General features: G+C 45.7%; 1 protein-coding gene across 1 annotated transcript in view; it reads right to left on the reverse strand.

The window, feature by feature from the left end:
- Window positions 1-304: 304 nt before the first annotated feature.
- The window catches only part of meis1b (Meis homeobox 1 b), a 104,262-nt gene continuing 80,999 nt past the window's right edge, over window positions 305-23,567 (reverse strand). Inside the window, exons 10-13 of the mRNA XM_056291367.1 lie at window positions 10,972-11,030; window positions 8,850-8,939; window positions 7,614-7,711; window positions 305-1,293 (exon numbers count right to left, since the gene is read on the reverse strand). Of these exons, the coding sequence (XP_056147342.1) occupies window positions 7,653-7,711; window positions 8,850-8,939; window positions 10,972-11,030 (208 nt within the window). The 3' untranslated portion in view covers window positions 305-1,293; window positions 7,614-7,652. The remainder of the gene's footprint in view (window positions 1,294-7,613; window positions 7,712-8,849; window positions 8,940-10,971; window positions 11,031-23,567) is intronic.

The raw sequence follows: 23,567 nt of genomic DNA on the forward strand, positions 1-23,567 counted from the left end.
GTGCCACAAGGGTGGAATCCGGTCCAAACCACATATTTTCACCAAATTCTGTTCTCTCTCTTTGCTTGTCACAATGTTATCTATGTCCACATTGACATCACCGTCTGTCCTTCGTCAACATTGTAACATGATTTTTAAAAAATGAACATCTCTGCTGCGCTGTCAGCATTTAAAAAGTCGAACCGGCAACACCATCAGCGAAACATATAGTATACTCGGGCTCATGACGTCATCCTGACGTCATCAAGCACTCTCTTTCATCCATCCGGAAATAAAGGCCTGGGAGAAATGACAGATTGATCGAATTATCTGTTTATTCACATATTTTTTTTTATCCTTTTGAAAACGCAAGGTGAGTCAATGGAGGAGGGGGTGGGGGGTATAGAAGGTCAAAGTTTATGGAGAAATGGCACACACATAGTGTGGAAAGAAACCAGAAAAAAAGAGAGAAAAAAGTTCACATCCTTTTTTAAAAAATCTATTAGAAACAACATAATATGCAGAACATTACAATAGCATTTACAATACTTAAATTCCCAGTTCTCGTGAGAGTCCAGCGCAATTTTACAACAGTATACAGTATTTTTTTCCTCCTCAAATCACCTCCCACGCTAGAAGTTGATATAGTTATACTCTCAATCTTTTATTCTTTCTCTCTCTCTCTCTCTCTCTTTCTCTCTCTCTCCTTCCTTGCTTCAATCCATTATATTCTTTTTTTAAAGGGCACCTCTTCTACTTTACCAGCGTCCCATCAAATACAGACATCTTGGCTTCTCCTTGGTCCAATTCCATCGTTCCAAGGAGAAGAGCTCCCTTAAAAGAAAGTCTCTTATATTTGTCAAGGAGTCCTTTACATGTTACCAGGTGCCGCGTTCACCGAACGTTGGGTGATCGACCCAACGCATCGTTCGTGTATAGTCGTTGCTCTTAATCGCAATCATGGCTGACGGGGGGGAATCCGTTTGAAGCTTGCAGAAGGCAGGGAGGTCTTAACGGCCGCCCACCGGGACCGGGGGAGAGAAAAAGAAGAGTTTGGCCATTCACAGGGACAGGCGTTGAGCAGGCATCTTGGTCTGATGAGGCCTGATCTTCCTCTGTGGAAAAGGAAACAGGCGCTGTAGGCACACGTTTGGGGTCTTCACGGTGCTGGTTTAAGCCGAATCAGAGTTAAATGTTCCTGGGTCTAAGTTGAGGACAAAGGGCGGGAAGTTGGTTGTCGTAGTCAGGAAGTCCCGCCCCTGTGTTCAGTAGGCCTCTGTGAGACAGGTCATCCCCTTAGTATACTCTGCAGTCCTGTGGGGAAGAGACAGAGGCAAAACGGCAGATAAGTGACCACAGTGTACATAGGGGCGTTAGAGAGGAGCTTGATTGAACGGACTGGAACATATTGTCAGACCAGAGAAGAACTTCCTTTGGAAGGGAAGACAATGTTACTGAGAAAAGAATTTCAAAATTTACAATTTTAATATATACATAAAAAGAAATATCTAAGATATATTATTTGTGAAGTCACAAAAATGTTGCGTCAATAAAGCATTCAAATTTTTTATCAAGACCCTCAGAAGTTAGCATTCTGTCTGCAGTCCAGTGACTTTGACATGAACCGTATGGAACAGAAACTGGTAGAAACTTGTAACAAATTGGAAATGCTAGTGGTTAGGTTGCTCTGTAACAATCAGTTGAGAACAAGATCACTCGACACGACATTCTGAAACCACATAACTTTTGCAGAAATACAAAAATCAGCATCAGTTTTAAATTCTAAGTAGCTAGCTTGCGGCAGAGCTACGATTACTGCAATACAGGTCAAAGAACTGGTCACGCATGCCCTTCTTTAAGGTCATAAATGTGTGTGTGTGTGTGTGTGTGTGAGAGAGCGAGAGACAGAGAGACGGAGAGAGACTGGATTGATTAGTGTTTAGTGGGTTAATCCTACATCTTTAGTAAGGCTTGTTTAACAGTAGGAAGGGACTTAAAGACAAAACACACATTATCAACTTGAAGTGATACTAAGGGCCAGTACTTAACGTTTTCAGGATAATCTCGTAAAGAAGGCTACAAGGAAACTCAAAGTCAGCCTTTGACTGATCATTTGATTGTTTAAAGTCAGCTAGCAGTGACCTGATTTGACAAAGCACAACACATAAAGTGAGAAACATTTCTTGAATTAAGAGATGTTAAAGGACCTGTATTAATCCGAGACAAATTGAAACCATTATTGTTTTTAGCGGTAAATAATAAACAATCCTTAAAGAAAGGAACACATAAGTAAAGTCTAATGAGGCAATGGACTTATCTTGTCTGCTGCTAACCTATTTACGATGCACATCAATCAAAGGCAATTAAACTGATACAACCCACAGCATGTACAATAGCTACGTCACACAGCCTTGTCATGGGATGAAGAATTAAGCGAGGGGGCGACATCTTCACCCTCTTCATTCTCTTCTCCTCTCTACACCTTTCTCTTTTAAAAGCAAACAATAGACACCCTCCAACTCTATGGGTGCAAACAGGCAAGCCTGAGAGGTCGTGGCCATTGTTGTTGAAACTGAAGCAGAGAGGTGAGGTTTGTGGCTCTGCTCACCTGAGATGGCCTGGGGCAAGTTCACATGCTTGCTGCTCACACACACACACACACGCACGTACGTGCGGGCATCCACAGACAATAGCTAAATGTGGCCACTAGGGGCAGAAATAATTTGAGTTGCATTGGAGGGTTACAGTAGAGCAGGGGTGGGCAATCTTATCCAGAGAGGGCCGGTGTGGGCGCAGATTTTTGTTCCAACCAAGCAGTTACACACCTGATCCCACTAATCAACCAGTAGAGTCTTTGCTGAGGAACTTGATTAGGAGACACAGGTGTGTAACTGCTTGGTTGGAACAAAGACCTGCACCCACACCGCGGCCCTTTCTGGATAAGATTGCCCACCCCTGCAGTACAGGCACCCCTGTTTGTTACTCCTCTTATCCATCAATGTTCACCAGGGCTCTTGAGGACAAAGGTACAACTTGCCTAATGGGAGCACGAGCCATGGTGCCATTGCTACGTGAGCTGTCCTTAGCCTCCTTTTACACCCTTGGCACTTAACAGATGTTAAGAGTTGATTAGCAAGCTGAAAGGGGTTCTGAATGTCCGTGACATTCAAGCCTTTGCCAAACGCGTTCACATGATGATTAAGCCTATCACCGCCAGGTAAATCTCACTGTATTTCACAGTATACCGGAATTTAAAATCTCTGGGGTGACATTCCCATGCTGCATTCCTGCGCTGGTGCACCGGAGGTGATGCGTTTTACGTCGACCAGTAATGATTGCTTTGCCAGGGCTGAACTTCCGTTCGATGAGTGTTCGCATGCCTCTGATTGGCTTGCCTTCAGGGGTTTCTGCCAGAAAGCTTCCGTGCTAAGAAGCTATTGCGGAAAAACATAAGAAGCGTCCAAATAAAAGTTTCTGATGGTCCAGAGAAAAAAAGAAACTGCGTTCAGAGGAAGGATTAAAGTTTAAAAAAGAAAAAGAAAAAGAATGCGATTGATGGTGAAGACAAACACTGATATCCATTGGTGTAGCTTTTCCTCGCTGGAGAGCGCTGAAAGAAGAGAAGTAATTACTCTCGCTACCAGAAAGGGGAGACAAAACTTACGCATTGCATGTTTAAGCTTTTAGCAAAGCTAGCTATGTAGACGGGAAAGTGCATTGGTAGTTGAGTAGTTTGATGTTCTTGAGTGGTTTATCAGGTTAACTAGAGCTGCACATAGCTGGTCTTTAAAAAAGAAAAAAAAGGAAAGACATCCATGCACATCGCTATTACATCACTAATAAGGTTTTTCACTTCATAAGCCAATCAATACATTGAAGCCCCACCCTCCTTACTTAGCCTTTGAGGGGAATTCCATAGGGGCCAAATCAACAGGGAAACACATTCAGATGGACAATGCGAGGGGACACAAAAATCCCCAGGGGAACATGTTTTTTTTTTCTCCAATGTTCATTAATAGTAAAAGTTCAGCCACTAGAAAGAAAGGTGGAGGATGGGGGGTTGGCTGGTGGGTGGAGGTGGGGGTCGGGGAGTTGGGGAGAGGGATCTTGACCCCGCAGCGGAAGGTTAACAAACTTGCGCTTAATGATTGGAGCAATGAATCCTGGGACAAAAGGCCTCCAGCCGAGACAGGCAGCAAAGGGGTTGCAGGCGGAGTTCACTCGAGCGTTCTGGCCCAGCGCTTTTTTGGGCGAGGGGGGGGGGCAGAGAAAAGCTCTGATCTGGGGGGGGGGGGGGGGGAGGGCTAGAAAAAAAATTCCATATGCCCAGCTCCGTAATTAATTCTTTCACCCTGTGATAACTATTGTCCCAGAACCAGAAATTACAGTTTTCTGGGGCCACCCCTGGCTAATTTCATGAAAGAGGGAAAGCATTGGCAAGAGGAAAACGGGAGAAGAATGGGGGTAAATGTCACAGTAGAGGCACTCTCGTGGCTATCAAAGACCCTGGCACTCTTATGCTTCACTTGCTGGGCTTCATGTCCACTGACAGGTGTATTGTTTCACAAGGGGAATATAAGCCCTGTAATCATTGTCGGGTAGCGAGCATAACGCTCCCCACTAAACAGGACTAATTGGCTTTAGTTTTAACTAATATTGCAGTGTGACTGCTAGGCACACCTTCTGTAGTGGCTCTTTGTGCTCCCCTGCACAATAACTGCTCAATTTGGCCCCCGCGGTAACAAAATCTTAACTCCGCTAATGAAAATTGCTTATAAAATATAATGAACCTGTGCTCTCTTAATCAAATAAGATAACGTTTTTTTCCACCCCCGCTGTAATAACCTATTAATTTAATTGGTCATGAAAAAATATAACACATCATTTACATTTAATTGACCTAGAAAGGAAAGTAACAATATTTGAAGCTAGCAGGGATTAGCAGTGGTTGAAGCTGGTAAGAAACAGCTGGTATGGAAGAGGAAGGAGGAAGAGGAGGACTAGTAATACTTCTGCGGTTGTCTTCCTCTTGGTTCTCATCCACCCCTTTCCGCTCCCTCCCTCCCTCCGTCGTCCTTTTTCGCCGTGTGCTTCTCCCAGTTTTACTGAAACTCCATGCCTCTCTTTTCCAATTCACTTCTCTCCCTTTTTATCCATTCTGTCCTTCTCTTTCTCGCCATCATTCGCTTTCTCTCTCCACTCTTACTTATCATTCTTTACTCTTCTCTCTTTCCATCTCTCATCTTTGTCTCCCTCCCCTTTTCTCCACCATTCGTTCTTTTTTCCACTCTGCTGTCTACCCGTCTTTCTCTATCTTGTCTCTTCGTCTGCCCCTCCCTTTCTCTGTCTGCTCTTCTCTCTCTTTTTCCTTCTGCTATCTAACCCCCCCACCCTCTCTCTCTCTCTCTGTGCTCTGCCCATCGCAGAGTGCGGAAGATTCCTCTGGTGGCCCAATTACGAGATTCAGCAGGCAAATTGAGGCTGTTTAAAGCAAGGTCTGCTGGGAAGGCTAGCAGCTGCTGGAAAGGGGCCGCTTGGACACGGCAAAGCAACCCTCGTGTACACACACACACACACACACACACACATCATTCTGAAAACACAGCCTCTCTATAGCTGTGTTTCCCTGTGTATCTTACATGATGGATGCCACGATTCCTTGTCTAGCTTGGGGACTTACACAACAGAAAATGCCATGGGTAAGAATTTTCTAAATGTTGCATGTACACACAGCGTGGAAACACACACTCGTGCCTGCACTGCATACACATGCACATTCTGCGGCGGGTTAATGGTCTCTATTTTTATAAACTGAATAAGTCAAATCCATTGGTCACACCTCTGGTGATGGCATATTTAATTTGGATCTAGTCAATTAGGCCCGGCTAAGCTGCATACCCTGCTGGCTACCTCCTCCACTTTGCACTAGTTTATGTCCCCTCCCTGTGCCAGGAGTAATCCTATTACACCACACACACACATGCACACACACATTCACATATGATCGTGCATTTGGAGTTTATTGCAAATGCACGCATGCATTTACAATGACACCCACATACAGTACATACACACAGGCACATACATGAAAACAGGTGAACATAGCGCACGCACACACACACACACACACGCACGCACGCACGAGACAATGATGTCCCAGATTGATTGGACCCGTAGCAGTTTTATACACACTCTGCAATGTGACAACAAGGAGACTGTATACATCCAGAATTATGTGGGAGTCTATTTTGCCCTGGGGTGAGAAAGAGAGGGGGAGAGGGAGAGCAAAAAGGTGAGTGAGAGAAACAGAATGAGAGAGGATAGAAGTAAGAAAAGGAGATGAACAAAGGGAGGAAGAAGGAAAACAGCACATTTAGCCAGTGAGAGAGAGAGAGAGAGGGAGAGAGAGAGAGAGAGAGAGAGAAAGCAGGAGAAAGGCAGAATGAGAGAAAATATTTTAAGAACATGTGCATGCGAGAGAGAGAGAGAGAGAGAGAGAGAGAGAGAGATTCCACTAGCCAGTGTTGTCTAGCTGGTTAGTGCATGTATTAATGTGGCTCATGCATCAACTGCAACCCAGCAGCTTTATGGCACTTTGGGGGCTCACCCCCCCTTTCCGTGCACCGCCACCGACTGCTTACATTTTTGCCAATCAGTCTGTTGCTATGGCAACGTCCCACCTGCCCCCCCGCCACCCTGCCCATCCTTCTCTCCCCTTCCCCCCATGATAAGCCCATCCCTTTCCCCCCCCATCTCCTTTTTGTCTCACCCCCTCAAATAATTCCTCCTTCTCTCTCTCTCTCTGTACTGTAAACTATCTCTTGTTCTTCATCCCTTTCTAGTATGACTGATGTTTAGTCATGTGGCCGTTGGATATGGGGAGTGAGGAACATATACACACACAGGCACAAACACACTCACGCACGTCAGCGCACAGACACACACACACACACACACACACACACACACACACACACACACACACACACACAAAGCGTTAAAAGGTTGTGATCAAAGGCTGTTATCACCAGACCGAGGGCGGGAGAGGACAGAGAGGAAGAGAGAGAGAGACCGTGAGTAACTGAAACTCTGCCTGGGAAGACAAAAGGATCTGTTTGCATCATATAAACCCATTTAAACACCCGGACTTTTTTAAACATTCACGTGAAAATAAATAAATAAAAGAACTACTCATAGATGAAAATGGTAACTTAACATAAAAATGGCGTGCATCCTTTTCCCGTTTAGCCTGACTTTTCTCATTTGGTCTCTCTAACCTTGAGACGATCAATTCTGGAAAACGGTGTTCAGAGGGAACACTTGAGTTACCCCTTTAAAAAGTGGGATGGTTTGTTTAAACTTCGCAAGGGTCTGTATCACTTGATTTCCTATGGGAGGATATTTCAGCTTGAAAAAACGAAGAAGAAAAAATACGTGGCACTAAACTTTATCAACTTCTTATTTAGAATCACAGAAGGTTGAATCAGTTCATCTGGACACGGCGTTTACTGAGAGAAACGTTTCATCACTCATCTAAGAGACCTCTTCAGTCTCAACTGACTGCAGGTCTCCCCACCCTTATACACAATACAGTGGTGTGTGTGTGCGTGTGTGTGTGTGAATGCTCTACTTACATCCCCCTTGGCGTTGCGATTGGTCAGACTAGGGAAGGGCTACATGTAGTGCCACTGTCCTTCCATGCCCATGTTCATGCCCATTCCCCCCATAGGGCCTGAATGAAACACACAGAGAGAAGTTTTGTCAAAACCTTGAGGCAGAAACACATGGTAAACTGGACGAAGAGAATAGGAGGAGCAAGTGGATGGTCAATCGGACTGGACAGCTTGAATTTGAGAATTTTGTCTTTTCAGTGTGCGTGTCCAGTGGCCATTGTAAAACAGGATCTCGTAGCCTCTGAAATGTCACTAGCCTGGTGTGCTGACATCAACACCACTCCTGCTGCTGTGGCCGTGCTTTAGCAAATGCATTGTCGCATTAACCGTCCCGTTTTTAATAACCACCTCTGACGAACCCGTATCAAAGCTACACCCAGGTAAATGGTTTAAAGTCAACACGCAGGAGAACACTGACGTCAAATGCCAGCGAGTGTTTCTCTGTGAAGTTAAGTGAACAGAAACCCATGCAGAGCGGAGCAGTGTGCTGGCTTATGTCTGGGCAGGGTTAAGTAGCCTGGCAGTTTATCCAAACCTGCTGACTTTGAGCAGAGGGCGAGATAGGGTTAGAGACTTGCGAGAATCCCAGAAAACAGCGGATATAGAGTAGGAGGAGAGGAGCTTATGGACAAACTCTGGGATTAAACCTGATGGCGTGAGAGAGGGACTGAGAAGGGGAGAGAGAGAGAGGGAGAGAAGGAGAGAGCAGGAAGTGGAAGGAGGAGAGGGAAGGGTTGTGTAATGTGATTGACCACACCTGTTCTAGTTTGTGTGTCAAGAAGGGGGAGGTGGTTTGTGTGTGTGTGTGTGTGTGTGTGTGTGTGTGTGTGTGTGTGGAACAGAACAGGAAAACGCCCACACTGAGAGGGGAGGGAAAGAATAGGAGGAAAGAGAGAAAGAGAAAAGTAAAATAGAAATACAAAGGAAAATGAAAAAATGAAGAAAGAGGGAGAAAAAGGAGAAATAAGACAGAGGTGAGGGGTCAGTGGTCGGGCAGGGAGAGAATGGGGGTGAATGAGAAGAAGTAGTAAGGGAGATACAGAAAAGAGAGCCATGGATGACAGAGTGAGGAGCAGAGAGAGTGAGTGAGGAGAAGGGGTGAGAGACACGGGAGACATCACAAGAGGAAAGGGACAGAGAGCGAGACGGAGAGAGAGAGAGAGAGAGAAGGACAGACACACAGAGAAAGAGCCTTACCAGGTGGTCTGATTCCCATGTGCTGCTGACCATCCATAACGAAGCCCCCCATCGGCTGGCCATCTGGGTTGTAGGGAGCGCCTTGACTTACTGTGGGTGGAGGAAGGGAGGGACGGCAGGGGGTGAGGGATGGAGGAAGGGAGGGGTGAGGGGAGGAGACAGAGTGGTCAATTAGTACTTTTAATTAAGGCTCAGAGGCTGAGGCGGGATCATCTGTTGGTGGGTGCACGCACGTCTTTCTCTCACTGTCACTTTGCTGTGCGTCTCCCCGACCGGCCCTCCACTGTAAGCCCCCTGGTAGACTTTAATACTCCTAAATGCTGTAATAGGGATTGGCCTGTGAGGATGGCATGCACAGCACTGTCTGGGAAGAGGTTTTTCTGACAAAACACTTCAGAATTTGTCTTGTAGAAATTTGGAACAAAGTTTTATTACAAAGAATGATAACCCCCACCCTCCCCCCACCGCATCACAAAATTAGTCAAGCACTAATTAAAAAAAGTAGTGATGGTGCATCTGAGTGTTATGGCTATCTTCAGACTTTGGGCAAAAACACAAGTGCACTCATACCAACAGAATCCTCTTGATTTTAGGAATATTTTTCCCTCTTCGCTCTCTCTCTCGTTCCCTCTGCTGTCTATGTTGGAAATGTTTTAAAAATAATTCTGGAACATTTTTTTAAATTTTTTTTATCAGACTTGAAATTCAGTGCTCAATATTTCAAACCTGTTTCATTTGTAATTCAATCTGAAGTTTGTTGATATTTTGTGACCAAAAGGTCTCGAAATGGCCGGTAAACTTGTTTCCATGAGAACTTTTGCTTTCATGTCGGCAATCATTTCATCAGAACAGAGCCACGTATATATTTTTTTAATCTCATTTGGAATCAAACTATCCCTAAATTAAACTTTACGAGGATTAAGGCAGAAAAGAAGAAAAAAAATCTACTTTTACCACAAGGATATTTCCTTTCACAATCTTACTCTATTAATTTTTTTGGCTTAAATGGCCTTTGCTGTGCACAGGCTTTGTTGCAGACGTCGTCATAACAACAACATAAACCCAGAGAGACATTCAAAAGCCAGCTTCGCTTTTTTGTCTTGCCAATAGCAAGTCATGCTGACTAACTGACCTCATTATTTACCTTCACCAATATGCTTTTTTTTTTTCCTCCAAGAAATCCTGGCTATAACTGAGCAGCGACTATATGCGCAGGAAACCTGATAGGGCACCAATGTTTTTGCCCGCTTCCATTGTTCTGCTTTCTCATAGAAATCCACTTACCTCCAATATAGGCTGTTCGGGGGTCACTCAAGCAAAAACAAGAGCTCGGCCCCACTGAATGCCTTTGAACTTTACTGCGCCCCTAATGCCAGCCTGACCTCTCACCCCTATTACAGGTAATAAAGTTTACGGCAGTCCAAACCAAGCCATGCACCGGGGGGGTTGGGGGGGGGGTTGTCTCACCCACCCACTCACTCACTCACTCCCCTTTGCTGCCTGGAACAGCCGCAAATGGGTATGGGGTCTTTGAAAGGGGGTGGTTAGGGAGGAGAGAAGGGTAAAAAACAGGTTTGGAGCCAAAAAGCCAAACAAGGTTCCCCCCTGCCGCCGCCCCCCTTCCCCCCAAAAAAAAAAACAAAACAGAAACAGGTCTAGCGCTCCTGTGTTTCGCTTTGAGCCATGGAGGGCAAAACAGGGAGATTCTTAATTTTCTTCTTCTTTTTTTTCTTGTTTGCATGGCGGGGGGCGCGGGGTTAAGGGCAAAACTTCACAGAGAACACAGCTAGTTTTGTTTACAGGGGTTGAGAAAATCCACAAACTAATTTTCAGCCAAATTATGATTATCGCCCATCATTAATGCAACGTTTCTCACCTCAAATTGCACGCCAAAGTAAATTAGTGCTTGTTGCAGTTAATGTTTCAATATTTTGCCTCTTAGATTTAGTGATCAGTCACTCCAGTACAGGGCGGCATACCCAGCAGTCTCTGACAATCTGGGGTTGTGGGAGGGAGGAGGGACACTCAGGCCTGTATTTACCGGCTGAGGGGTCTCCAGGTGCATGGATTGCGGCTGGCTTTAGCCCGCGCGACTTGAACACAGAAACTATAGGAGACTTGCCTGCACGGTTCGACTGATCGATCATAGGCTGGACTATTCTCCTCCTTGCATTGATGAACCTAAGGCAGATGGTGGAAAAGAAGAGAGAGTGCGGTGGAGGGGGAAGAGGGGTGGACAGAGAGAGAAGAGAGAGAAAATACAGTGAGTCATTTTTCATAACAGGCAACAACACAAAAAATGCTGACTAAGACATTGAAAAACATTAAGCTTGGCCTACAGCTTGAAAACAAGCATGCTGCCAAACCAGCTTCTTTCTCTTCACTTAACCATATTAGTGGCATGTAGGAACTATTTACCCCCTCCCCTGAAGACAGGCTGAACCCTGCAAAATCCAGGGGAGTGCCAGGGTGAAAGGCTCACCTTAACAACCAGGGCGGGTTGTCTTCTGAAAACGTGCACCTCAACCCCTTTGCAACTTGTGCTAACTTGCACACTTATAGTGTATACACAGTCACACTGGGGCCCCAAACACTGGGGTCTTTGTGGGCTAAGGCTTAACTGGGATTTTCTCTCAGCCTGTTTGAAACACATCGACCCATCTTGCATTGTTGGAGGCGTTCCATCTCGCTGTGAGTTGAGACTGCTGACTCCTTAACACTGTTGGCTCTGGGTGCGCTTGTGTGAGAGTTGCTGCTGACAGAAATATGTTGGGAAAGAGGTATTGTTGGGTGATATGTTGGACTGTGTTACAGCAGGTGACTGTTTGTTTCTCAGTCACAGCAGGGCTCATTCGTAAGGCGTGTGTGTGTGTGTGTGTGTGTAAGTAGGGGAATATATAGTATATATAGCATCAGACCAGCCCCTTTACCCCATGACCCCAATAAAAGTACAACACAGTTGAGACCATATGAACACACTCAGACATGCTAACATTCAGATATACACACGCTTACTTATCTCTGTCTTACACACACACACACATGCAAACAAACACACACACAAATATAAAAATACACACACACACACATACACAAGGAGCTCTCTGGCCTTGCTCAGGCTAACTCCTTGTGAAATGACCCTTTGACCTGCACTGACCCCGAGGAGAGAGGGCTCTTGGGGCTTCTGACTTGATTTATGTGCTCCTGCTGTTGCCCTCACTGGGCACTTCCATTTCATCTTTTAAAAGGGGTGGGAATTAGTCGAACTTTAGCTACACAATGGCTGTGCTGCACTTTCTAAAACTGAAAAACTTAGGGGACATGGCTGCACGAGTATTTAAGGAGTCCAGGATGGGAGGGAGAGAAAAGGAGTGGATGTAGAGCAGTAGGGGGAAAAAAGGGCACTAGCAAGCGCATCTGTTGTCCCCCCTAATTGGGGAATGGTACCCTCTCATTTTTATACCTCTTTGACAGTCCCTCTCTAACTGTTTTATGGATCTTTGGGGCTACTCCCCATTTTTTTTGCCCTCTCTTACACCCTATCACCTCCCATATCTATTCCATAGCTATCCCATATCACTTCCTTAAGCCAGAGAAAGAAATAGAGAGGGAGAGACAGGGAGCGAGCGAGCTTGAAAGAGAGAGTTTGATTGCATGCCTGATTATTATTAAGTTTGTAAATTGCTTGGGCAGAATTGTTCATTTTTGACATTGTTGCCCTTAAAGCATCCTTTCACTGAACTGAAGTCAGCTGAGAGAAGGGGAGAAACAGGTCGAGTGATATTGCTGACCATTCATTTTGATGCCGTAGCAGTATCTTTATCCATTTTAGTGCCATTAAGCCAAGCCGAATTGGAAGTTAGAGACAGAGAGAGTGAGAGAGGGGGAGAGTGAGAGAGGAATGCAAGAATGCACTGACATGGCAGAGCACCATTAAATGAGGGAACGTCTGGAGTTTTATCACCAACATCCCCCCCCCCACACACACACACACCACCATACCACCCTTTCCCTCCCTTGCTCTTCTGGTTTGCTGGGGGAGAAATGGGGGGGGGGGGTGCAGGGAGACCTCGGCATTCTTTTTACTGCTCTCCTCTCCGCTCCACTCCCAGCTTGGCCCTTCATAACGGGTAGAGGTCAATTTTAGGCCAGCGCCTGCCTAACTGTTGACCTCTCCCTCTCTCTCCCCTTTCCTTTCCATCTTGTCTTCTTTCACCTCCACTTCCTCTCTCTCACTCTCTCTCCCACTCTCTCTGTCTCTCTCCCCTCCCATCCTCAGGGTTGCTTTTACAGTAGCAAGCCATGTGTACGCCCTGTATATTACTGTATAATACTGATGAACTGAACTGAGCTTGGCCAGTACTTATTTTCTTGTAAACTGGGTTACTAGCTCACAATACACAGTGATGCAGCGTTTAGCCATTATGTAGCTCACAATTGGAACCAATTACCTAACGAGAATAGAATTGAAGAAGAAGAAGAAGAAGAAGAAGGGGAGGAGTAAGAAGAGGAAAAAGTTGGAGGAGGAGGAGGAGGAGGAGGAAGAAGAAGAAGAAGAAGAAGAAGAAGAAGAAGAAGAAGAAGAAGAAGAAGAAGAAGAAGAAGAAGAAGAAGAAGAACAGAAAAGAAGCAAAAAATAAGATGGTTAGTTTCCTGTCACTGTCCTCACTAGGATCTGACACCAAATGCACCATGGGGGCTGGAACAAAGGACAGAATGCCTCTCACAAAAGCAACCAGGAAGAATGGAGTTGTTGAGTGACGGAGGCAGAAGAGGAGTTAAGAGAGAGAAAGAGAAAGTGAAGGAATGAGAGAAAGGATGAGGGAGGTAAACAGAAATGGAGAGAGCACCAGAGAGAAAGAGGAAGGGGGGGGGCGCTCATCAAAGAACCAGACACTCTTGCTGTGACTGTTAATAAGCTGACAGAGAGAGATAAGCTAGGAAGGAGGGAGAGAGAGAGAGAGAGCGAGAGAGAGAGAAAGAAAGAGAACAGGAAAACTGTTCCCCTATTAGCAGGAGTGAGGCTTCACCTTTGCACGACCCCTGGGTGCTATAGGGCCTGTGTTTATGGCCCTGTCGGTCCCCTGCCTCCCATCGCAACACAATGAGCCACACTATTCAGCCATACTCGGCACAACAATGGCTGGGCTATTTTGGCGTGGCACACCACTGGTGGTACGCCTAAAATTAGGCCGAAAATACAGAACGAGAGAGTAAGGAAAATGACGTGACAAGAAAATACAGTTCTCGGGTGGTTCAGTGTAGCGTTAACACTACCGGGGTTTGGGGCTTGATTCCCACTGGGGCCACCCGCGCTCATAAAATGCCCACACCCATGGTACCGTGAGGTTCGCTGGTAAAAATGGCCCACCCTTCAGTTGTCATGACAGAGGCGAGGGTTTTGTAAGGAGCCATACGAGGAACCTGGGGTGAATTGTATTCATCGCTCTTCCAAACAGTCTCGATTAATTCTACCCCCACACTCCCTCCTCCCCTGGAAAAGAGTGGAACTGATTGCGATGGCGTCTGCCAAGCCCTCACTAATGTCCCATTCTCATTAGACCGGAGACATACGCACACGCACGCACGCACACACACACACACACACACACACAGACGGAGCAGAGGCAGGCACACACAGGTGTACACAAAGAGCACGTGAAATGCCCAATTAAAAGCAAGAAATTGTCTTTTTCATCAGCTGCCTTAGTTGCGTGACCAATTACAGGATAATTTAATAACGAGCAGTGGAAAGATGCAGACTGGATATACAAAAGGTTACTCTCCTAGCACGCCCATTTAAATTCTTGCAGAGTTCTCCATTTCTGTGGCTACTGATGTGCGTACTTACACATGCAATCTCCTGAGCTTACCACCAATATTATATTAGTAATAGGAGACACACAGGTGCACATATAAACCCAAGTGCAGGCATATACACGTGCCCACCCTCCACCCGGTGTTGGGTATGAGAATATACCCAACACACACACACACACACACACACACACACACACTGGCTGCACAGGTCTGGATATTTTATCTTCGTGCATAAAAACATGGGCATGGCAGCAGAGGTTTACGTGTGTATTCAAATCCAGGCGGCCCCTTAAAATAACTGCCTAACCACACACTTCTCCCGGCTGCCAATCAAAATGAATGAAACGCGCCACAGAGAAAGGCGGCCCTGTCGAGCAGGACCGTGTACCTTATCAACGGGTTGTCACAGTAGGACCAGCAACAATTGTCCACTGCTCAACTGCAATTAATGCCCAGACCATATATACCCCCTCGACACACGGTCAAGTCATACCAACTAATGACCAGACCATATATACCCCCTCGACACACTGTCAAGTCATACCAACTAATGACCAGACCATATATACCCCCTCGACACACTGGCAAGTCATACCAACTAACGCCCAGACCATATATACCCCCTCGACACACTGGCAAGTCATACCAACTAATGCCCAGACCATATACTATACCCCCTCGACACACTGGCAAGTCATACCAACTAATGCCCAGACCATATACTATACCCCCTCGACACACTGGCAAGTCATACCAACTAATGCCCAGACCATATATACTCCCTCGACACACTGGCAAGTCATAGCTGCACGGCCTGCGCATGTACAACTGCTGCTTGATCTTACTTCTGTGATGCAACACTTTTCGTCTCTCTATACCCACATATTCTTGAAAACATTTTATGAAAAGCCCTCTGATTCGGAGACTCAGTGAGTCTTGATGTGATGCACCTTGTTATTTACAAGGAGCAGGAACAATGCAGCACTGGGTTTATACACTCACCGGCCACTTTATTAGGCACACCTGTCCAACTGCTCGTTAACGCAAATTTCTAATCAGCCAATCACATGGCAGCAACTCAATGCATTTAGGCATGTAGACATGGTCAAGACGAGCTGCTGCAGTTCAAACCGAGCATCAGAATGGGGAAGAAAGGTGATTTAAGTGACTTTGAACGTGGCATGGTTGTTGGTGCCAGACGGGCTGGTCTGAGTATTTCAGAAACTGCTGATCTACTGGGATTTTCACGCACAACCATCTCTAGGGTTTACAGAGAATGGTCCGAAAAAGAGAAAATATCCAGTGAGCGGCAGTTCTGTGGGCGAAAATGCCTTGTTGATGCCAGAGGTCAGAGGAGAATGGCCAGACTGGTTTGAGCTGATAGAAAGGCAACAGTAACTCAAATAACCACTCATTACAACCGAGGTATGCAGAAGAGCATCTCTGAACGCACAACACGTCGAACCTTGAGGCAGATGGGCTACAGCAGCAGAAGACCACACCGGGTGCCACTCCTGTCAGCTAAGAACAGGAAACTGAGGCTACAATTCGCACAGGCTCACCAAAATTGGACAATAGAAGATTGGAAAAACGTTGCCTGGTCTGATGAGTCTCGATTTCTGCTGCGACATTCGGATGGTAGGATCAGAATTTGGCGTCAACGACATGAAAGCATGGAGCCATCCTGCCTTGTATCAACGGTTCAGGTTGGTGGTGGTGGTGTAATGGTGTGGGGGATATTTTCTTGGCACACTTTGGGCCCCTTAGTACCAATTGAGCATCGTGTCAACGCCACAGCCTACCTGAGTATTGTTGCTGACCATGTCCATCCCTTTATGACCACAGTGTTCCCAACTTCTGATGGCTACTTCCAGCAGGATAACGCGCCATGTCATAAAGCTCGAATCATCTGACTGGTTTTTTGAACATGACAATGAGTTCACTGTACTCAAATGGCCTCCACAGTCACCAGATCTCAATCCAATAGAGCACCTTTGGGATGTGGTGGACCGGGAGATTCGCATCATGGATGTGCAGCCGACCAATCTGCAGCAACTGCGTGATGCTATCATGTCAATATGGACCAAACTCTCTGAGGAATGTTTCCAGTACCTTGTTGAATCTATGCCACGAAGGATTAAGGCAGTTCTGAAGGCAAAAGGGGGTCCAACCCGGTACTAGCAAGGTGTACCTAATAAAGTGGCCAGTGAGTGTATATTCAACAAGAGGCCACACATAGATCTGCACACACATATGCATGCACACATACACCGACAAACTCAACGAAGGTATGAAATGGATATACACTTGTGTAGTTCACAAACACAGACACACACACACACACACTTAGACCCGAGATGCAAGCAAACACTGATTTAGTTCATAAATGTAGACAGCCAGACAGAGCAAGACATAGACCCCCCCCCACACACATGCACACTTGCCCCGTTCTTACATCACACCTTGTCTCCCTCCAGAGTGTTATTATTCTGTTCTTTGGCCAGGCACATCTCCATCTTCTTAACTAATTAGTTATTTCGTTATATTATGGAGCTCACATATTCTCTCACACCCTTCAGGGTGTGTGTGTGCAGCCCTGTTGGTAGTATTCCATGTGCACATGTATAAGTTGTCGTGCTAGTGTATGGGCATGTGTGTGTATGTCTTTGTGCATGCAAGTGTCAGCACATGTGTATGTCCGTAAAAAGAAGACAGTACTTCCTCCTCCCACTTTCCTTATGTGAGGCCTAAACTAATTAATCACTTCTTTGTTTCCTTTCTATTTCTCTCTCACCTCCTCTCTCCACCTCACATTTGCTCCTTCTCTTTCTCTATCTCCGCTTTTTATCTCCTCCTCTTCTTTACTTTCTCTCCTCCCTTCTCTCACATCACTTTCTACTGCCCCTCTTCTCCTCCTTTATCTCTCCCCATCACCTTTCCCTGTACCTCTGCCAATCCTTCCTCTGCTTTTCTCTCTTCTCCTCTCCCCTTTCTCCATCTTGTTCTCCACTGCTAATTCTTCCTCTGTCGAGGAAGACCGAGGTAACATGGTCATCATCGGGAAATTCAGCTGCGGTTCTTAAATGCCGGGCTTCTCTGCTTGTCTTTTAGGCTCCCACTTCAGCGAAGGCTTCACTTGTGTTTTCTCAAGTTTGATAAATGACGCTGGTGGACATCGTCGAGAGACAGCCTTACTGCCACCTGCTCCAGTGTGCCCTGCAGACAGAAGGTCATTTTTTTCCAAGCTTCAATGATTATTTTGAATACGCACAAGTCTGTATGTATATGAACACACATGTGCGTGTGTTGTCCCTGTTCTGTTCGATGCTGTCCGAAGACCAAGATGAAGAAATGCAGCAGTTGGTGTTATAATGCCTGAAGCGATGGTTACTGACTTCACCTCCTATGTTGACATTTTTTCAAAAAATTCAATTTCCAACATTTTTTATTGCCTCTTGTAATTTTTCCAACTCAAAAAAAAAGCAACTTTCTTTTTTTTCTTCTTCAAATTTCCATTGACCTTAACTTTTCTGCAACTTCAAATTCCACATGAAAATACAGCGATGGAAACAAAGCTACATTCACATACACCCTGTTTTGCTAGAGATCCATGAGCCACTCTGCCTGGCCTTTTGTAAAGGCTGCATTCATTGGGGTCTATGCTGGGAAAAGCTGTGATATGAAGCAAAGACCCCCCCCCCACCCACCCACACACACACACACACCCACTCAAAGAGATTTGGCTAGTACATTTCGAGGTCCAATCATCTAAATTTCAACAGGAAAAAGTCTGGGTGTTGGAAGGCTTGACTACCAGGTGACTTGCACGCTGGTGCGATGCTAGAATAGCTGGGTTCTACTAAGCTCCTCCCACACTAGACTAGAATAGCTGGGTTCTACTAAGCTCCTCCCACACTAGACTAGAATAGCTGGGTTCTACTAAGCTCCTCCCACACTAGACTAGCAGGCGGCTACCTTCTAACTCACTACACCACAAGGCTCCTGCGAGATTTCAACTACGTCATTGACCAGACACATAGTCACTCACAGTCACACTTACACTAACACACATACACGCATGCGTGTGTGTGCGCACACACACAAGCAGATGACATGGCCGTTCTTCCACTAAATCTTGGCACTGAATTGGGAATCTTTCTCTGCTGCTCGTGTTAATGTAGCGTGATTTTGTGTGTGTGTGTGTGTGTGTGTGTGTGTGTGTGTGTGTGTGTTTGCGTAAGTGTCTGTTTATCCATGACAACCAGGTCTCTTTAAGACTCACGGGGAGGAAATGTTGGCCATTGAAAAACATAAACTTACTGGCTCGAAGAGGGCTGGCTTCACAACACCCGTAAATATGAGTTGCCAAAAAGGAAAAATGACCAAGAGGGAGGGAGGGAGGCAGAAAGAAAAACAAAAGAGGAAGAGTTGGGAGTGAAAGACAGTGAAAAAGACAAACACTTTTTGAGGCTTAGGTGCTCTTGGTAACTTAAGAGTTTATGCCAACTGAACTGAATTAAACTAGTCTAAAATTAACTGAACTGAACTGATCTGGACTGAACTATACTGACCTGAACTATGAGAGATGGAGTTGGGGTAAAAAGCGAGAGGGACAAGTGTAACCCACACGACTCCTTTATCTCTCTTTTTCTTCCTGAAAGAGTCCAGGTCCGAGTTATCCGGTCATCCATCATTGCCAGAGAGTGAGCATGGCTTCACTTCTAGCTCAGCCCAAAAACAACATGGCCATCCCACGCTGCCTACTAGACAAACACAGCGCTGGACAGACCCCGTGTCTGCAGTGGCAACGCACTCTCTGGGTTTGGATGGAAGTGTGTGTGTGTGTGTGTGTGTGTGTGTGTGTGTGTGTGTGTGTGTGTGTGTGTGTGTGTGTGTGTGTGTGTGTGTGTGTGTGCATGAACATACATACTGTGTATGTGTATGTATGTGCTTATTATGCACATGCGTTTTTGTGTGCATGCCTGTGTGTATACATACAGTGTGCCCTTATGTCCACCACTCATAATTTTTAACTACAAAGTAAAATTACAATTTATATGCTCTCTAAGACACTCACAGATATCTCTCTCTCTCTCTCACGTGCACACACACACACACACACACACACACACACACACACACACACACACACACACAAACACACAAACCTTGCGTCATGCAGAGCTAGTATTGCTGACAGGGCTTGCAGTGGACTCTGTGGCAGACACACCATGTTGACCTAAATCCGCCAACACTGTCAGTGTCATATCCTGTCTCTGCACATCTCAGCCCCCACGCAGTGGGCATCCCCATAGGGTGCCCTCAGCTTGGAACAAGAGGTGCCAGGAGGATCTGAATAACCAACTTTTACAGTCAGCAGAAAGCAAAAAGGAGAGACTACAGGACAAAGGAAGGGCATCTGACCAATGTAAAAATATGAACAGATGATTGGACCGTTTCTGCAGTGGCACGGGGCACATTTAGCTTGCCCTGTTATTTGAACAGTTATTGATTTTAAGAGATAAGGACTGACCTATTTTCTCTCTGAACCTTTAAGAGTCAAATGGAGACATTTTTCAAATTTCATTTTGGGACTTATCAAGCTGTCAAACTAATTTTAAAGCACAATTTCAAACACTCTCCTGCAGCATTGAGTGCTTCATAGAGAGTAAATTAAAAATAAAGGGAGGGGGGCCATACAGACATAAAAAACATAAAATTACGAGGATTGTTGAAAATATATATTAAGTTAACGTACAATTAAAGAAGTAAAACAGGGTCTGCAAAATCACTGAAGCAAACGACTAAATGAATCAGCGATAGAAAGGTTTGTCCTTAAGTCCTTGGTAAAACTGCCCAAGGTCTCAGTGGCTGCCCGGCTCACTGGCAGACCATCTCAAAAGTTGGGCCATGACCAGTAAAGGATGCCCAGCAAAGGTCCTGGACCAGTTTCTAGGTGAAGTCAATAGCTTATGGCCAGAGGATCTGACAGATCAGAAACAGAATCAGAATCATGTTTACTGGCCATGTAGGTTTCCACAAACATGGAATGTGACTCAGTTTTCGCAGCTCTCTCGGTGTACTTAACATAGAATAACAACACTACAACACAACAATATTCAGATATATACACAAGGATTGACTATATACAGCTGAAATAAGAGGTGATAAGGTGCAAAAGAAAAGAAATTAAAAGAAAACTTTTAATTTCAATTAGGCAGCCAGTGGAGTGAATTTAAGACAGCAGGTGTATGTGCTTTCTTTCCAGCTCTAGTCCAAATACAAGCGACGGGGTTTTAAACGAACTGTAAGAGACTAATAGTGGAGGTTAGACAAGCTGAAAGATGGTCACTATGGAGGGTCAAGTCCATATATAAAATGTAATGTGTCCAAGCTAAGGGAAGGTTTACAAGATGGTAGTGAGACCAACTATGTTATATGGTTTGGAGACAGTGGCACTGACGAAAAGACAGGAGGCGGAGCTGGAGGTGGCAGAGTTGAAGATGCTAAGATTTTCACTGGGAGTGACGAAGAAGGACAGGATTAGGAACGAGTATATTAGAGGGACCGCTCAGGTTGGACGGTTTGGATACACAGCAAGAGAGGCAAGATTGAGATGGTTTGGACATGTGTGGAGGAGAGATGCTGGGTATGTTGGGAGAAGGATGCTGAATATGGAGCTGCCAGGGAAGAGGAAAAAAGGAAGGCCAAAGAGGAGGTTTATGGATGTGGTGAGGGAGGACATGCAGGTGGCTGGTGTGACAGAGGAAGATGCAGAGGACAGGAAGAGATGGAAACGGATGATCCGCTGTGGCGACCCCTAACAGGAGCAGCCGACTGTAATAATAGTAGTAGTAGTAGTAGTAGTAGTAGTAATGTGTCTAAGCTCACAGAGTTTTCCTAACAATGAAAGGAAAAATACAGGCCGATTTAATACATTAAAACACTTGATTAAAACGCAATATAGTACAGTAAAAACAAGATAAACATAGCTGGACATGGGGCCTCCAGGAAGCAGCATAGAAGATACTCCGGAGGATCTAGTGTGTAAACATCTCATTGAATTACCAAAACCTTTATCAACAGTGTCCTTACATGACCTACTGTGCTCAACCCAGCACCCTAATTTGTATTCACGGGGCTATCAATGTCCTTTCTGCGCTGCTGCGAGGAGCAGGAGTTGCACCTAACAAGCGATGTCTCGTTTTAGAATGAAACTCTTACACGAAGAAGTGCCCGTCTTAACCACTCCAAAGTAATACCCCAGCTGATCTGAGTCACATCTGATCAGCATCTGATCAATACCAGGAATGCTGGCCACGTGCACGCTAACACAAACCCCCCATATTCACAACACACGGCCTTTCATGTTGCGGAATACCCCGAAAAAATGAGATGAAAAAGCAAGGTAGTGGAGCACATGGAGGAAAGGAGGGGAGGGAGGGAGGGAGGGAGGGAGGGAGCGAGAGAGAGAGAGAGAGAGAGAGAGAGAGAGAGAGAGAGAGAGAGAGAGAGAGAGAGAGAGAGAGTGATGGAATGAAAGGAAAAGCAAGTTTGGCCCCAGGCACTGGCCTGTGATGTAAGAGAAAAAGAAAAGGCGAGAGAGAGAGAGAGAGTGTGTGTCTGTGTGTGTGTGCAAAGAGGAAGGGGAGGAGCGGTTTCACAGAATGTTGTGCGCACACAAAACAGAAAATGCACACACAGACACAGGCATGTGAACAAGGCCACGTATAGGAGCGCTCTCACGTATCCTCTCACACGCGCACACACGTAAACATCGACACATGAGATCACCTTTTGTGTGTGTAAACATGCACAAAAGCACCCATGCACTCATACATAGGCACACAATAGTGTTGACACAACAGGGAGAGGAGCTTGTCTGCACATGCTGAGGATTCTTGTAAAGTCACTATTGATAGCAACAACCTTTTAAGTTATAGCAAAATGTTTCTGGAGTGGTTTTAGCATTTTAATCTAAGCAGCGTTTCCCCTTTTGCTTTGTAAATCCAAGGGTGAGCTCACAGTCAGTGTAAAGTGTGTGTGTGTGTGTGTGTGTGTGATCTTTTCTTTAATGTCATTAAGTTTCAGGCTTAAGCAACTTGACAGAGCTGCTGTGTACAGTATGAACCACACATGGGCAGAAACTGGGTTTACTAATTCCAAAACACACACTCACAGACACACACTATCGCTCACACGCACACACACACACACGCCTCAAAAATCTTGCACTGAGCAATCATCCCTTGCCTTCCACGAACAAGTTCCAGCATCTCTATGTCCCGGCTGTCAGCGTAGTGAGGCATGCCACTCATCTCTCTCTCTCTCGCTCTCTCTCTCTCACTCTCTCTCTCTCTCTCTCTCAGGATAACGAAGAAGAAAAACAAATAGCCTAACATATCAGCAATGTGTTTATCTCACACTCTCTCTCCTCTTCATTGCCTCTTTTTAACCCACTTTCAACCACCTTCCTCTTCCTCTCTCTTCCCCCATGTTTCTCATAATCTTCCACCCGTTCCCCCATTTCTTATACCCTTCACTTCTACTTCTTCCTTACCTCACTCCCTCCCTGCTTCCCCCCACCTCTCCTTCTCCCCTCTCACCTCCACCACCTTGTCTCTCCTTTCTCCTCCTCCTCCTCCTTCTCCCCGGAAACCCGATACAAAGGGCGCATGTGCACGAGCCGCCTGTCCTAAGTAGCATGGACGTTCCTCCACTCCGCACACTCTTAAACACACTCTCCCTCTCTCCCCCTTGCACTCCTCTCCCTGTCCATGCTTTTAAGACGTCCGTAAAAAGGGGTCCTATTGACAAAACAATCGCTCGCTGGGGCTTAAACACCGCCTTTAAAGGGGCATTATTAAATTGCTGGCAGGAAAGGGAACGGAGGGCCGA

The sequence above is a fragment of the Lampris incognitus genome, chromosome 13 (genome assembly GCF_029633865.1).
Source record: "Lampris incognitus isolate fLamInc1 chromosome 13, fLamInc1.hap2, whole genome shotgun sequence".
NCBI lineage: Eukaryota > Metazoa > Chordata > Actinopteri > Lampriformes > Lampridae > Lampris > Lampris incognitus.